The sequence below is a fragment of the Megalops cyprinoides genome, chromosome 14, assembly GCF_013368585.1.
Source record: "Megalops cyprinoides isolate fMegCyp1 chromosome 14, fMegCyp1.pri, whole genome shotgun sequence".
NCBI lineage: Eukaryota > Metazoa > Chordata > Actinopteri > Elopiformes > Megalopidae > Megalops > Megalops cyprinoides.
The window spans coordinates 6,942,803-6,960,329 of record NC_050596.1 but is presented as its reverse complement, the minus strand read 5'-3'; the positions used below and the strand labels follow the sequence as shown (position 1 = coordinate 6,960,329).

At 42.2% G+C, this 17,527-nt stretch overlaps 1 protein-coding gene across 1 annotated transcript in view; it reads left to right on the top strand.

The window, feature by feature from the left end:
- The window catches only part of LOC118788919 (gamma-aminobutyric acid receptor subunit gamma-3), a 108,554-nt gene that overhangs the window by 27,094 nt on the left and 63,933 nt on the right, over window positions 1-17,527 (top strand). Inside the window, exon 3 of the mRNA XM_036545127.1 lies at window positions 265-332. Coding sequence (XP_036401020.1) covers window positions 265-332 — 68 coding nt within the window. The remainder of the gene's footprint in view (window positions 1-264; window positions 333-17,527) is intronic.

The following is a 17,527-nucleotide window of genomic DNA, read 5'->3' as shown; positions in this document are numbered from 1 at the left end:
GATGAATGAAATCAGGAAAATTGACTGAGTGCAGTGGATCTCTGGGCATGCACATCTATCAGAATCAACAGGGTTCTTGGGCAACCTTCAAAACCTTAGAAATTTTACCAGCCACATGATTCTCTATGAGGCTGCTTGCATCTTCATATCTTCCATGCTCTTCTGGGGCAGTTAAGTAGGAAGAATGAGGGGGAAAAATCCTGTTGCTTGGTTTCTGATTGTGTTTAGTAACATTGTGATTCTTCTGTCTTTTATTCTTTGCAGTTAAACCAACTGTCATAGACGTTGACATATATGTGAACAGCATAGGACCTGTGTCGTCCATTAACATGGTAAGTGGCTATGTGTCAGACGTCATGACCGCAACACGCAAACAAATGCATGCACTCACACACACACAAACAGCTATGTAAACACACACACACACACACACACACACAGACAAACATGCACACACTGTCTCTCCCTCTTCCCCTCTCTCTATTTCTCTCTCTCTCTCTGTCACTCTTTCTCTCTCTATCTCTCTCATTCTATCTCTGTCTCTCTTCTCTCTCTTTTTACAGTTCCCTTCTTGACTTTCTGTATTTTGAGTTCTTTCTTGTGGGGCTGTTTCAGCGGGGGTCGGCAGTTGGCCTTAGGAGATGAAAGGGTGAGGTCAGGTTTAAACAGGCTCTCCCTGGAGTACCAGCAGCGTTTAGCCTGGCAGACAAGAGAGGCTTTCTGCCCACTGATGAGGTGAGCGGTGTGGGCTGAACACACAGAGCCAAAGGACACACATCTCAGCAGAACATAAAACTCACATGCAGCCAGGAGCCCGGGGGGGGCAAAGCAATTATCCACACATGTCCAGCCACTGTGACGGTGTATGGTGCTAACCACAAACACTTTTAATGATAAGGAGGATTCAAAGACTGTGGATGCAAGAGCACGGTGCTGGAAAAAGTGCAAGTCTGGAAAAAAAGAGGATTAGCAAAGTTAAATCTATACTGAGGGGAAAAAAATAATGAATTTGAAATAAATAAAACAGTGAGAAAGGTAATTCAAAACCACTGAAAAAAAAGTAATGTAGATAAGAAATATGTATTCAAAGGTAGCATAAGTAAATGAAACCGAAAATGAAAAAGACAGAGAAACTGTTCATCAAAAAAATTAGCACTGAATTGTTGATGGGTTAGGATGCTAACCTGACTGGCTCACTGTGATTGGAGTGTAACAAAATACATGTGTAGCTAGCATATGTCAGGAAATCCTGTTATTTGTTCATGGTTAATTTATTCATTTCCGTGCTAGCCCAGCAGATCTCATAATTGTCAGACATGCTCTGTAGTTAACATGGAATGGAATATTTCTTTATTACTCAAGCTTGAGCTCCATCTTAACTCAAAATAAGTTTAATCATTGCTTCATTTGTTATGAACTGTCATTTTAAATATTTTTCATAAGCTGACAAATTTATATATTGTTCTCAGACACACTGTTCCATCTCTGTGCTATTATCATGTTCAAATAACTACAATTTTTCATGACAATCTAATTTTCTGTGAAAATATCAGGCTGTAATTATGATAATGTTGGGGACAGAACAATTTATTGCAATTTATTCTACTGCTTCCACAGTCGACAGAGACTAGGATAATTTACTTATTAATTCATTAATGTTTACATAATCCAATTCTGTCCATGAACATAATTCGTTTATGGCGAAGAGTCAATATGTTTATTTATGCCAGCAATATTCCAGGGCGGCAGTCACTCCCAGACAAATATAGAACTTTGTAAAGTGTCACATTTGCGTGTTCATTTATGATTTAAAACTTCACTTGGTACAGGTGAGGTTTGAAAAGACCAGAGGAAATTCTTTGAAATACTGCCTTGCATGAGTAGGTCTCACACAAGTGAGAGTAAATTCAGTTATGCACTTTGAGGAAGGTTTGCTGGCCTGTTTCTATTATCTAAGCCGTCTACCAGTTGTTGTCCTTTTATTTATTTATTTATTGTTCATAAGCAAACATCTTTGTCACTTTGCATGCTAAATAATTCAGTCAGGTTTTGGAGTCTGTCAAAATGAAAGCTACACCTGCTCACAGTGCATGCATTTTAAGGGTGTATTACAGGACGGTTCAGCTGTATGGTCTTTATTTAAATCATCAGAGCTGTTACACGGCATATCCCATAATAAAAGTGCTGCGTCTGTGACAACAGGCCGCGGGAGCAGTTAGCAAAGCTTATTTTGAACTCCTGCCGGAATCGATGAATACAGGAGCGCATCGTCTCCCCTCCGCGCAGCTGAAACGGAGGAAGTGAGAAAGGAACCTGTTTTGACTGGTATTTGGAGGTTGTTTTTTTTTTTTTTTGGAGGGGAGGGGAAGGAGGGAGTGCAGGTTGAAACAGTTTGTAGAAGACTGTCTCTAGCCCCAGGCGTGCTGCGCGTCTCCGCAAGTTGCGACGTTCCCGCACGGAGCCGGCCCCGGGACGTGCGCAGCTTCAGCTGCGATTAAATGACATTTCTTCCCCTTTATAGCGTGACAACCTCATTTTCTTTAGATTGATGATTTCTGTGGGTTACTTATTTATTCACAGCCATAGCCTTTTTTATTGTTTTCAATTTTAATATTGTGCCCAATTAAGTAACATTGTGATGTCTCGCGGTGACAAATGAAGATTAATTATTTGCGGAGGCTGCGTGTGGGAGTCTGAAGAGAATGGCCAGTAATTATAGGATGATTTTGAAAAATGTCAAACTGTACAATTGTAGCTTAGACAATGCATTGAGGATAATGTGTATTTGATACAGGTTAGAAAAATATGCTCTTTTTAATTTGCAGTTGCTCGCATAAAGCATGTTATTTGAATGGTTTGCTGTAGTCCATCACTGACAACACAGATTTGCAATCATTAGTTTTGCATGCATTTTTAAAATTAGTAAAAAAAAAAAATTAAAAAAGAGAGGTAAATTGAGAGAGAGAGAGAGAGAGAGAGAAACACCAGTCAAGCATAATTAAAAAAGGTTAAATAAAATCTGATATGGATTTGATCGACATGGATTGCTTCATTTGTGCAATTTCTGGGCAATAATAGTCACCAAATTAATATTCAGGTACATGGTCTAAAAGATAGAAAGGAAAGCAATTAGACTTTTGAATCAGTATGCACACTGTTAAAAATCACTGTACAGCATGGTTCATTGTCACACCATTCTTTGTCCCTCGTGCCAATTGTGAATGAGGGTCACTGCCCGACACTATTGCCATAATTGAGTGTGTGTGTGTGATGTATTTGTGTGTGCTGGGGGGGGGGGGGGGGGGGGGGGGGGGGGGGGGTTGGGGGGGATGGAATATCCTTACAGTAGATCAGACTATGTGAATAAACAACAGTATTGAGAGCTACAGGGAATGTTTGAACTGAGACAGAGATTAAGAAACACACACAGGTGGAGCAAGCACAAATCCTCTGTCACATGCGTTTGTGCGTGTGTGTATGTGTGCGTGTGGCTGCATGCGCGTGAACATGGCAGCGTATATGGCCAAACAAGTATGGTCAGTTTCCATGGCAGCCAACGTCAATGCTTGCCTCTGGTCTTCAGTAATGTGCTGATTTAAGGCCACTAGATTACAGGTTACAATTACATTAAAGGGCACAGGGATTAGTGGGCCCTGCGGGGTCACCCATTCAACACAACGCCGCTGGCACCTGACCGAGGCATTGTGCACAGAGACCCTCCGCGCACCGCGTCCCAGCTCCACGCTTGGTATAAAGCCAGAACAAAGACAGTGTGCCGCCTCCGCTCGGCATCTGCCCACCCCGTCTCGCCCCGCTGCCCACCAGACTTCACTCTCTGAACTGTGTAACGATCCATCACGCGGGCCGCAGTGCCCAGCTGCCCGTTTAGGATTTGGATCATCTGTTTTGTTTTTTGTTTTTTTTTTTTCTTAGTTGCTGGAGTGGAGAAAGCAGGTTACTGCAGCTTCACAGAAACCCCGATAGCCTCCATTAAAAATGTATTGCTTGGGTATTAATATTAACAGTGCCAGACACACACCTGCGGTTTCGGTTCTATATCTGCCATTTCGGCAACTACAGAACCGACAGCGCGGCCGAGGGGGTCCTCCGAAGAGATGGAGGAGCTCTGATTTTCTGCCCGCAGTTCGAAGTGCTGGGGGTCACCCCAGCAACAGCATATCCTCACGCAACTTGAAGTATAGTGTTGACTGAATCAGCTGACCCGGGGGCCACACAGCTTCAGTATATTTAATTAAGGTCCCACGCTGCCTGATCGCTAATGAGAGCTATTCATTTAGTAAAGGGTTTAAATGAAACGGTTGGCTACTGCAGAGGGGCCGTTAGCAGGCCCCGGCGAACAGTGCATCACGTGAGCCTAGGATTTGTGCATCTGCGGCTTTTTTACTTTCCAAGGAACTCCTGCCCATAGAGTGGGCAGTCAGTATCACAGCTGGGATCTCTGAAGATCATCAGCACTCAAGATGGCAAAAAAAAAAAGAAAGAAAAAAAGCTCTGTAGCATGAAGGCGCTTCAGTGGTGATGCACTGGAATGTGAGCAAGAGAGAGAGAGCAAGACAAAGAAAGAAATAGAAAGAGAGAGAGACAGTGAGGGATGTTCTCAGGAGTGCAGAAAAAGGCAGGAATGTCTACACGAGGTGATAAAAAAAGGAATCTCTCCTGCATTTGTCTCCTGCTTTCCTCTGAAGCGTTGAAGTTGAATGTGCTGCGCGTCTTTGCTTTATTTGTCTGCGTGGGTGTGTTTTCGTATGCATCGCGGCGCTGCCGTGGTAGCATGTTAGTGAGAGCATTCGTTAAACTTTGCAGTTTATTAGGGTCTCTCTCTGGTGTGGAAGTGGTGGGGAGGGTTAAAGGGGAGTTAACAGTGGGCAGGCACTTTACTGTCTGAGCAATGACACCGATTACATGGACTGTGTTATCAGGAAACTCTGCACATGGCGTTTATGATGGCGGTCACGTATTGGCTGAATATAACTAGGACGTGCAACATCAATCAGTCGAATTTCACAGGAAAGCAGTGCAACATTCTAACAGGTAAGCATGAGGTGGCCTTGAAACTGAAGAGCAACCACACAATCACAGAGTGGAGACAGCATCACACACCGCATAATACTGTGAAGAGAAATTTTTTGAATGCACAAATGCCTGTGTCATGTTTTCCTTCAGCTCTAAGAGGGTATTTCAGAATTCTGATTAGTCAAGGGATCACAGGTTTGGTAGCTGATGATTTATAGAAACCCAGCCAATGGAAACATTTGGATAGTTAAGTTTTATGTGGGGCAGCTAAACTCAATATGGACACATATGCTCTGGTCTGGTGAGATGAGCTCATGCAAGACTGCAGAACCCAATGGCAACTGAAGACTCTACTCTTTTCTGTCATATTCTGTCTCCTATCTGTAAGAATGGGTTCAGATACGGAAAGACACATTTTTATGTTATTTTCCTTTACTGAACAAACAGTAAAAATCTGAGTCTGCAACAACAAATTGCATGGCTATTAAATCATGATTAAAATTGTATGGCTTGCTTTTAGTCTTGTGTGGTCTTACTTCAGAATGAAGTATTTAAAAGCATTTTTGGATATGGTTCCATTTTTGTTTCTGAGGTTTGCATCTAAGTACATTTTCAAATTCAAATTCCCTTGTACACTGTCTTGCATGACCTATTTGTAATGCATTGGAGTCTTTATCTGGATAAAAAAATCTAAATATATTAGTGTGGTAAACAAATATATCTACAAAACATGAGAGAACATACATAGCCTATAATGTGTAATTAATATATACTGTAATAACACATTGTCTTCATATTGTGTGAAAATGATCAGGATGAAGATGAATAGATGATGAAAATGTTTTTAAAATGACACAATTTTGGACATGGTGAACCTGAAAGGGGTTCCAGCACAGACTTAACAGAACCTGTCTTCATACAGATCCAACATTGGCCATATTCAAATGCATCTGCATATCAGTTACAGACAGAAAAATATTTTTCAAAGTCAAAATGTCTGCCCTATATATGATTTTGTACAATGATGCGCTGTGAAAGAATGATTTTCAGCACTGAGGAATTTGAAATGGATCTGGCTCTTTGAAAGAGTGTCATGAAAGGCATAATGGGACCATAGAATATCTAAGCTAGTCTTCTCCCTTCTCTTATTAGACTGTTTAGCATCATTATAGGATTCTGGCAACTCCTCTCTCAAAAATGTAGCGTCCTATTTGTCATGGAATGCCTCTCTGAGCAGCTGGGTAACCGGGCAGCTACCACAGAACAGCAGATTTATAATTGGGCTCCTTGGCTGCTGTGGTGACATTCAGCATGAGACTGCAGCTGGAGAGCTGTTCTCTGGTGCAGACACAGGGCTGTCAGAGCTGCTGTAACTTACCCTGTGCATGAGAGCTGAGGCATGGATTTCAGCATTATGTTTATCACTTGATGCTGTCAGAGGTTCGAGAGCCACACCTTGGAGTTTTGTGAGGGGGTGGCGGTGTGGCATAGTGATAAGAAGCAGGTCTTGTAATGGAAAGATGGCTGGTTCAATGCCCCGCTGGGGCACTGCGGCTGTGCCCGTGGGAAAGGTGCTTAACCCGGAATTGGCTCAGTAAATATCCAGCTGTATAAATGGATAACACTTAAAATTGTAACCTCTGTAAGTCCCTCTCGATAACAGCATCTGCTAAATGACAATAATGTAATGTAATGAAATTGGGGCTAATTTCATGCCCACACCCCCGCACACCCAAACCCGTGCTGTTTCTTATGTGAGGAATGATAAGTTGAACAAGATTGTGTTGCAGATATTCTTCATACCCCCCCTTTGGTGCCCTGTCCCCATAAGAAAGACTTTGAGTGATCCTTGTAAAGCACATATTCCTCCTCTATTCCCTTTCTTAGCACAGTGGCACCTACAGACAGGCAGGGTACTTGTTGGTATTGTGAATGAGTCACAAAAGGTGACAACCTCCCCCTTCCCCACCACCGCCACCACCACCAACAATTGGTTCTCCTCATTAACAAAGCTAAGTTTGACAGACAGGTTTAACATGGCCGCACAAAGAATGCTATTTTTAAAATGTCTGGGTCACTCTGTGTCCTAGGCAACGGTGTGTATCCGAGGAGAGACTAGCGGCTGCAGGAGCCTGAGCTGTTCCTTCTGCGGCGCAAGCCCTCCAGGGGTCCGCCCACTCCGTGGCAAAAACGCCGGAGCTACAAGCACAATATGTAGATCAATTTATTTCTGCCTGCATCCAAACAAGCGAAAGCATATTGCTTTACCTCGAATGCCACTATTTATGAACACAATGCGTGTTGCAGCCTTGGAATTCCGCTCTAATTCATATTTTTTCTTTTTTTTTTTGTGCGTGTGCCGTTTTCTATTTTTATTTTTAACCGTGTCCTAAGATGATGGGCACTTCCCATTCCTTCATGTGTAGGAGTGTCAGAAAAAAAGGCAGATTCATTAGTCTGTGGATTCAGGTCCTCTCTTCCCCTCACACCATTCATGTAATGTGATGCATGTAAGAAGTCTTTCCTCACCTTGATCTGCATTGTAAGAAAATACATTAACAGTGTGGCTGTAATGCATGATCACATTATGCAGTGAGTCCTTGAGCAAGCCCCTCTCACAAATCTGTGTTTCATTACTGAATTACAGCTGTGGTGCATGCACCTCTACATGAGTGACATCGACTGACATTAAACTGAGATATCAAAAAAAAAAAATTAAAAACTGAAATGATTTGTAAAGAATATTTTCAGTTGATTAGCTGCAAAGAGGCCTCTCAGTTTCTCAATTATTTTGGGCAGCAATTTTCGATGGAAAATAGGATGGTACGGAATATGGCTTTCCAGAGTTATCTATAATCTTAATGAGTCCATAAGAGTTTATTGATGAAGACGTTTTGTAAAATTTGTTTTAGAGCATGTCATTTTGTGAAGCTTTGGCACAAAAGATCAGTTGTAGCATGAACACCTCAAATACACACCACCTAAGGCCACTCTTTTTTGGCTGAGGGACGTTCTCTCTTCTTCAAGGCCAAATAGAGCAGCACATCTCCAGCATAGCAGCAGAACCTAAGAATCGCTTAGAAATCACTTGTTTCCCTTTTGTCTTTATATTGTTTTTTTTTTCTTTGTGCACTTCCAAAATAGACCTGGAAGAGTGCTGCCCTGTGCTGTCTGTTCCAGTCTTTCAGTTTAAATCACAATCGTTTTCATACAAATGTTGCATGTGCACCCAGTGGGAGATTTTTAATGCACGGCTCAGTAGATAGAACCTAAAGATAGCACCCGTAATCCCCTCTCCATCTCTCTAAATATAAAACTTAAACTGACACAGCACTACAGCATGTGAAGAACTTTGAGCTGCATCTCAGAACACATGACCTGCTCTCAACCAATCAGGAGCCAGCAACATCAAGCCATCACTCAGAACACAAACCCTCTGTTTGTTTCACTAGCCTCATTCCATGGCCTTGTATGTATTTCACACCCTGACAAATCAAGTTAAGTAAAAGCATTGTTTTTCTTTCCTCTTTCAGTACAAGAAGATCAAGCACCCAGTTGTGTGAGTGTCATGTTTGTACTGAGCATAGCTCTGTTTTTTTTTTTTTTTACTCCTCAAGTCGTGCAACTCCCTGGACAGCAGGTGTAACCCTTTTAGTTTTGCATTGTGTGTTTGACGGACACAATACAGAGAAAAGGGCTATATAAGAGGATTTACCTTGGGTTAAATAGGGCATATTGGCTCAAACAGTAGGCTGTACAGGGGAACTGACAACAAAATGGCCTCTGAATGCATCAGGCTGAAAAATGGCCACACATCGTAATCACTCCTCACTCTTCTGTTACTCCTGCTTATCTGTGAATTCTCCAAACTGAAGACATTTTGCTCATATTTCTGTCTTTAAAAAAAAAAAAAAAGTAGATAAAAGAATCAACAAGCATTGTTGCCGTGGTTACAGAACCAAAAACGGGAACTTTGATGCTTCAACAAGCAGACTGAGACGGTTAACAAAGATAGGAATATGCAGGCCAAACACAAAACCAGAATCAGAAAATTAAAATCGGAAAAGCTCGCATTTGCAAGCAAGGGAAAATTGCAGTAGAAATGAAACATATGTAAAACAGATACGTGATGAAAAAACTACAAGCCTCCTCTCTTTAAATACATCAAACAGGCATTCTAAATATATTCTGTTGCTGTGTCACGTGTTTTCAGCTGGACTAAAGTTCATTTCAAAAATAGCTTTATTTTGTTCACAAATCACATAGAATTTTTTGACTTTTGACTCATGTTCCTATATTGCCATGCAGAATTTCATTTCGTCATTGTTTTTGAAAGAACGCATTTATTACATTACACAAAGACCCATATTACACCAGAGTCAGGGCATTGTTATTTGACTTATTAAGCTGGGAAACTTTTTTGAACAAAGGACTCCAGGTAGATGTGTCGGAGTCAGTGAGTAGCAATGGCATAGCATGCCGGAAATGAACACTTCTATGTGCAGTGGGATTCCTCCTGTCCCCCTTGTGCAAAGCAACCTGAAAACCCTCCAGAGATCCGTGCCATGAAGAATTATGATTAATAGTGCTGTTGTTTTCACTGAAGCTGCAAAAAAATAAATTAAAAATCTATCTCGATACCCCAGGAAAAGGCTGTCTGGAGAGCTGGCATGGCTCCAGCGATGTGTCCAATATTCACATTTAATCTCTCACACAACTGCAATACCTGCCTGGATATTTAGCAGTTTATATGAATCCATGCCTGAATTAGGCCACGCAATGCTGCAGACAATAAAGAATGAGACCGTGACAACGGATACGCTTTTCCAGGTTGTGAAACGATGTAGGTTTCTCGACAGTGTGGATTTATTTATATGCACAATAGGTGGAAAGTGTTACATGGTATGTTACCATTTGTTGTGTGGTCTGTGTTTCTTTGTTCTAGTGCCATATGTTATCAATACCATCCATGCCAGGTTGCCTTGCGAATTGTTAAATTATTCTTTAGGCTGCTAACTGCATCATCCTTTATTCTAACAATGCACATATTTCATAAATATTATCTATCAGTCAATTGTAAAGGAAAACAAAGGAATTTCATGAAAAATTTGTTTCCTCTTATGTACAGTATTTTAACCATAGATTTCTTTTGAGTGTCTATTCACCTCTGTGTGGATTTCTGTGGATTTCAACTCTGTAGGACACATTTTTGAAAGAGCATGTGTGTCTTCATTACCTTTTCAGCCCCAGAATGGAAGGCCCATCTAGTACTCACAAATTGATTAGTTTCAGTATGCAGTGTAGAAAACATCCCTGACAGCGCAGATCTGCCAAAACAAGGTCAGATTAGGCCACTCAGAGGGGTTTCTGTAAACAGTAACTAATTCCAACCCCTCCAATTGGTTCAGTGCGGTTGCTGTGTCTGTAGTCCAGCCATGGGATGTGTGCTGTCATGGGGGAGGAAGCGGTCATAATAGAGGAGGGCAGTATTCATAACTGCTGGGGCTCCCCTGGTGGACTGGCAGGGAAAAGCCAGCCATCAGACTTTCAGAGTAAACAATCCACTCACACACACCCACACACATGCTCCACCACAGGACATCGGTCTCAGAGGGGCCTCACTGGTGCATTTTATGATAAAGTTCCAGCTCTGATGAATTTGCTCTAATGAAGCCATTATTACATATATATATATATATATATATATATATATATATATGGCCTCATAAATCCAAAAGCCAAAATTTTATATCTATCATTTGAATGTGCTGGATGTGTTGGTCTGTAAACATTGTCAAAAAATGCTTCTGGAACTGGAAAAACACCCATGGATAACATTCTGGAAAATAATTTTTGGAATTTGAGGAAAAAAATGAATGCCCTGGCACTATGCAATAGTAATAGTACTCACGTTAAAAGATTCCAACTTGTCTTCTGAAAGGACATGGTGTTTACAGGTCATGGAAACATTTTTGTGGGGGCTGGTCACACAGGTTTGGCATTGCAGGGGTACTGTATGCATAGCAGCACACACGATGTGTTTGCAAAGGATGAAATCTGAGATGAGAGGGCTGCGCTGGCGACGAGGAAGATTGTGCTGAAAAAAAATCAATAGAGAACTGTCTACTCGCTGACATGGGTCTCTCTTTGAGAACAGCTCATTTCAGGCATTGCAGGATGGTGAACTGAAGGACCCCGAAACTGGAGTGCTGGCCGACCAATTTAAATTTTGACAGCGCGTTGAGTTTGAGGTGTAGTCTATGGAATGAGGTTTGCACTCTTGAAAATATTTTTTGCACTGCAACTCAATTCACTGGCAGAAGGACTTTCCGTGATAGCAAGGAATGTTACTGAACAATTACAGAAGTAATGCGGATTCAGTACGATCCAGCCCCATCCAGAGATGTCTGGCACTATAAGCTCCGTCCAGCAGAGAGGCCTGTCAGAACAAGCCCCCCTGTTCTTCGTACTCCAGTTGGCTACATTTTGTAACATAAAAGAGCGGTATTGGGTAATTTTGGGTGACTTTGGTTCTGTAGGTCTCGTGGTCCACAGATCCCCTCTCAGAGATCAGTTGATTTGAGCCTCTGACCACGTTAATTCAGAATCACTTGACTGAGACCAGAGGTGGAGTGCACCACAGGAATATGCCCCAGGAGTCCCTGTCTGTCCTATCAGAGCCTGAGCCCAATAGCATTACAAGGGACTGAATTCACCATTCACGTGACAGGGCGGGATGAGTTTCAGCAGGGATAAAACGGTCCCGCTCTTTTTTTCCCTCGCCTGGAAATCAGGTTCGCGGTGTTGTGCATATCGCCATTACCTGTGAGAGATCTGCGCAATAAAAAGTGGCACTTTCTGATTTCCTGTCACAGGCGGCCCATCCTTCCCTTTGACAGCACCGCCGGCGTCACCGCCACTGCGGCTGGAGCGGTTTGTTTATATTACTGTCCGTGTCTGTCACATTCAGTCAGCTTCCTGGGGTTCTCGCCATGGCCCAAATTCAACCCCCCCCCCCCCCCACGGCCTCCAGCAGGGGGTGACGTTTGTGTTTTGAATAATCTGTCAGGCCCCCGTGTGCTCTGGACCAGATGGAGAACATTACCTTATCTCTGTAAGCCGCGGGGCACGCCCGCCCTCCTCCCTCCATGGCAGACAGCGCGTAGCCTTCCAGAATCACTCTCGCAATCACCCAGCTGTTATGGATCCTCGCATGTTGTCTGCGTGCAATGTGACATAAGATTAGGTTGCATAAACAAATCACTTCCAATTAATTTTTGTGAAAGGAAATGCGGTACACACAGAATGTACAGCTAAAATGATTTTCTATTATTAACTTGCCACAAGAGAAAATGCATTCTGTCTGACATTTTTTTTTCTAAAAGGTTTGACAAATGTGGATTCTCTGCTGTGTTTTTGTATACTAAAGGGAACTGACCTTTTTGGACATTAAGAGCAGATCTGATACTGGCTGACGCTGGAGAATGAGGCCAAGGCTTCAAAACAAAATGTCATGCATTTATTCACATGTCGTCAAATATTTTCAAATGCATGTTAACATGTAACAGATTTTAAATGGCATTTATTTTTCAACTGTATTTGTTAGTTGTCTCACTAACAAATACAGTTGTTAGTCAAAAGTAAGGTACAAGAAAAATGAACATCAGTGAACTTTTAGGTCGTGCAAATCCATAAATATCACACATACAGTACACACCTGTGTTCCATTCCTAATTATCTCATCATGAGTAGTTCCATGTTTCAGAATGATTGACCCATTTTCTGAACATTTCTAGGGGAATTTGAGTTGTCCTGTGTTTTTGGTGTTGACATTCCAAGCAAGGATACTGTGTGATATGTTGAAATATTGACTAGTTAGTCAAGACTAATTTTGAAAAAAAAAAGACAAAAAATTTTAAGGATTTTTTTCCCCTTAAAAATAGCATTCAGTGCCATCAAAGTCAGTACACTGACACCCCAGATACAGTGTGAAGTGATTGAGTGTGAAGTGAGTGCGTCCTTTTTGAAGATAAATGTCTATGCAGTAGTGACTCTTGCTAATCTTTTGGCTATGTGCAATTTTGTGAATGTTACACTGGTTATGATCGTGTTGGGAGATGCACCAAGAGAAAAAAACAAAAACACTCCGCCCTCGGGTCTCATCGATTGTTTCTACTTCCCAATTAACCTGAAGCTTGCTTTCTGACCTCATGGGTTCTGTCTCTCGCTCTCCGTCGATATGTATGCCTCTGCTCTTCTCCCCCCCCACCAGTCACTGTCTTTTGGCTCATTAAAACGAACACTCCCTTGCTTTCTCACCCTTTGTTTGATGTAAATCGCCAAAGAGGACAGGCTGTGGCCAGGGCCAGCCCTCTCTGTGAGTGGTGCTGACTGATAAACAGTGATGGGCTGCACTGGCCCTGTCTCTCTCCTCTCACTTCAAGAAGTGGAGCAATGCCTGGAGCGAAGCCCGAGGGGCTGGGGCTAAATGGGGGTGGCATCAGCCAGGCTGAGAGCGGCAGCTTTGAGCGCCACATTGTTAGCTCCAATGAGACAAATAACGCAGATGCACCGAGGCGGGGAAACCTTCTCATGGCGTGTTAAAGTGAAGCAGGGGCAGCCATGCGTGGTGTAGTGTTCAAGGTGCTGCGTTTATAGCCAGAGGATTGCGGGGCTGAATCCCAAAGGGGGCACAGCAGTCATATCCGTGAGCAAGGTGCTTAACCTGAGCTGCTTCACAGAAGAAAAAGAGAGCTTTTTGTAAGCCTGGTAACAAGATGTCACCACTCCAGAGTTTTTGGCTTTCGTACTTTTTGCCAACCAACAGGCAAATTTCCTCATTTAAAATGACCCAATTCTTCTAAAAAAGTACCATAGCAGTGGCTTGTTCTTTGTAAATTAAAAGACAAACATGAAGTACATTGCATTTCAAAACCAATAGCTATAAATAGTCACCGAGCAATTGCTGCAATGATGTTTACGAGAAACCAACGCTGCCTCACAGCTGTAAGCAGGGCAGCACTCTGATCTTCACTAAGTGTATCATTTGATTCATTAAGAATGGCTGCAGCTGTCGGTACATCTAACTTGAAATTTTCCAAAAACTCTCACATCTCCACCAATGTTGTATTCAGGTGCATCTGAGATAAAGATCAACTTTTAATGAGAAAGTCTCCTGCACACTGCACTTGCAAAGCACCTCCACAAAAATGCTAACATTTCCATTAACACAACCTTCATTAGAACATACACAATGCAGAATGATCCCGTGCTTTAAAAGAACTCCGCTCCACTATTGGTCCCACAGGTGTTAACAATTAAATAATGAAGAAGTCAATTTGTTGACTTGGGGAGGGATTCTTGGATCCGTCTTCTGCTATCCCTCAAAATAAGATACCTAGTCCATCTACGAAGTAACTACAATAATTTTTATAATGCAGCTCACTCAAAGAAAGAAAACATTGGCCACCAGCAATTTTAACTTAACCCTATGCTATACACATAGTAGTTTGGCTGGATCATACTTTCTCCTCTCTAATATATTAAATCAGTACTTGTACACAGACATACAGATCCAGCTGAGCAGACGTTTCAAAGCAGAAGTACAGTAAGTCGGGACTCGAAGGCGAGAGGCAGACCATGATGCATAGATTTGCAGAGAAGGCCCGGAGCGAGGCCAGGAGCGAGGCCCGGAGCAAGGCCCGGAGTGAGGCCCCTCACTCAGAATGGACGCCGAAGGAGCTCCGGCCATTCCAGCAGTGCAGCAGAGAGGAATCGGAGCGACAGAAGCACCCTCTGATGAGTCATGAAGAGAGTTGCTAGGAGAGGATAACTGATCTTTCCTGACATTATTAACTAACTGGAGGATCCAAATAGGCGCGTTTGCTGCGAAGGTTGAGATGCCCACACAAACACACACACACATGCACGCGCACACACATACACACACACACACACACACACACACACACACAAAACACTCATAAGAGTCATAGCGGCCAGTATCATTGGTAAGAAGGAGAAGCAGCATAGAGACTGTAGTTTACACAGCAGCGTGTTACAAACATGATTTCACCACGAAAAAGTTATGAAATGGGCTTCGATGTACCAGTTTCAGTTATTAACAGATTTGTATGACCTTGTGTTGCAGGGTTCTGTTGCTACTCTGAGCATCGGATACATGTCCTCTCATCCTGCGGAGAATCTAGCTACATATTGCAGGAATGTAAATTTGCTTCCTAGCCCTCTTTTTTAACACTTATCAGAAAGTGGAGTTATATTATTTGCACTCTCCACATGCCTTCAAGAACATCCTGCTGAAAAAAGCAATGAAAAAGGGCTTTTCCATGTTATTTCAGGGAAATATATAAAAGAACAGCATGTTTATTATACACACACTCTATACAATCACAGAATTTGAGAAAGGTAGAGGAATTGCTGTTCTGCTCGTATGTGAACATACCCTGGCATGATGGCTTCTAAATATGTTCCAGAAAGGCCTGTGTGGACACACAGTCATGATGGCATGTGCTTAATTGCTGTAATATTGCGCTGCTTCATCAGCATGTAGCCATTGGGGTGAGGACAGGTACACATTGTTCAAAGAGGTCATTCTTGTCTCTCACAGGGCATTAAGAGGCAACAATGAAGCCTGTCAGTTCATTAAATCAGTCCTTATTAAGTTTTGATTTTATGGCTTGTTTTGAAGTCTCTATGAATTAATTGTAGTTATAGTTTTTGTTATAATGTTTTATTATAATGCATTATACAGGAGTATGCTTTTATGCAATAATGATTATACATTTTACTCTTACTAGCATTAGTATTGCACTTTGTGTCGCTACTAAAACTCAAAACAACAATTTAAGAGATTCAGATGAAAGTGACTCTAAATTATTCAGTATAAAGTAACGTAATAAAAATAAAAAGCCTTGCACAGCGAGAGGAAGATATCAGTAATTGGGGTTATAAAGGTCACGATGAATAGTGACCAGAGGGAAAATAATTAGTTGTGACAATATTGCCGTGGATCAGACTGATAAGTCGGCGATCTAATTAAACGGAGGGTTTGGCGCACGCACAGTTTGAAGTGCTGACCTTCCTCTCCGGGCTTCCTGTGGGTGCAGCGTCTGACATGTGGGAAGACGCGCTTTGATTTAACTCTGTGACCACACTTCACGTGATGCGCACTCATCGCACGTCTGTCCATTCGGAGCATACTGACACAGAAGCCACTTCCCTCAGTTGTCGAAAAAGCACCTGGTGGTGAATGCTGCCATTATAAGCAAATGATGGAATCATACATCTGGGCATGGACTGAAACCCAATATAGGCGAAAGGATTTTTTAGTGAGCATTAGTAATGCACTGCATTGTGAGGTCATCATGGAACAATGATAGTATGGTGTGGTAAGGCACAGTGTGGTAAGGTCTGCTACAAAGGGCTATGGCACAGTATGGTATGATGTGGCATGCATGAGTAAGGAGGTACCTTATGATTCTCTATGTTCGGATTCTCTCTCAGATGGCCTAAAGGACATGAAGACCTGACAGAGCAGGGGGCTGTGTGCTAAGATATCAAACAGCAATGAGATCAGATAGGTCTGACTCGCACTCTGTGCTGAGGGTTATGTGGTGACATTTGAATGTTTTTGTTAACATGAGATGAGTTACTCTCATGTGACACACCATCGTCCCTGCTGGGCAGGTGGAGGGCAGAATCTTGGTTTTCAAAAAAAAAAAAAAATGAAATAGTTGTTCAGTTGTCAGGAGAAACATCTATGTGTATTTATGTATGAACACACTCAAAACCGAGGCATTTTGTAGGCCTGTAATTTTGCGCAGCATGTCAGTTGTAAAATCAAGATGGATTCATTTTACTGTCAGCTAGTCTTGCAGTGTTTTGCTTTATTTGCTTTATTTTTGCCATATTTTACATGCATGTCATTGGTTTTTTTTAGGTTAACTGTCTTTCCAAAGCATCCCAACAGCAACATAGTTTCGAACTCAGTAATGATTTAAAAAAGTGTTTCTGGCAACAGCCAGTGGAGGTCTGTGTGTGAAACACTCTGCTTTTCTATGTTGAGCCTAATATTGCTACAGGACTACCATCACCTGTTCACTGTGACATGCATGAATTAGAGGGGTGGATGGTGTATGACCCGGCCTGTCCTGTAAAGCTTGCTAAAGCACAATGGGCTAATAACAGGTTTTCGCTGGTGGCAATAGTCTCTGGGACACTGCAGTTATTGGCTTCATTGTCTGTACCTGGGCTGCCAAGCACCGTACCAACCCACGCTCTTACAGCTTTTTTCACGTTACATGGATTTACGACATAATTACACAACTGCGCATGTTAATCCATTTTATATCGCTTTGTTAATTTCTATATGTTTAAACTGAAAATGTGTCTGTATGTTCTGGACAAATCCCCTTTCTGCATAAGTTTGTTACTGGTACAGTATTTGTTGACTTTGCCATTCATGGGCATGTCT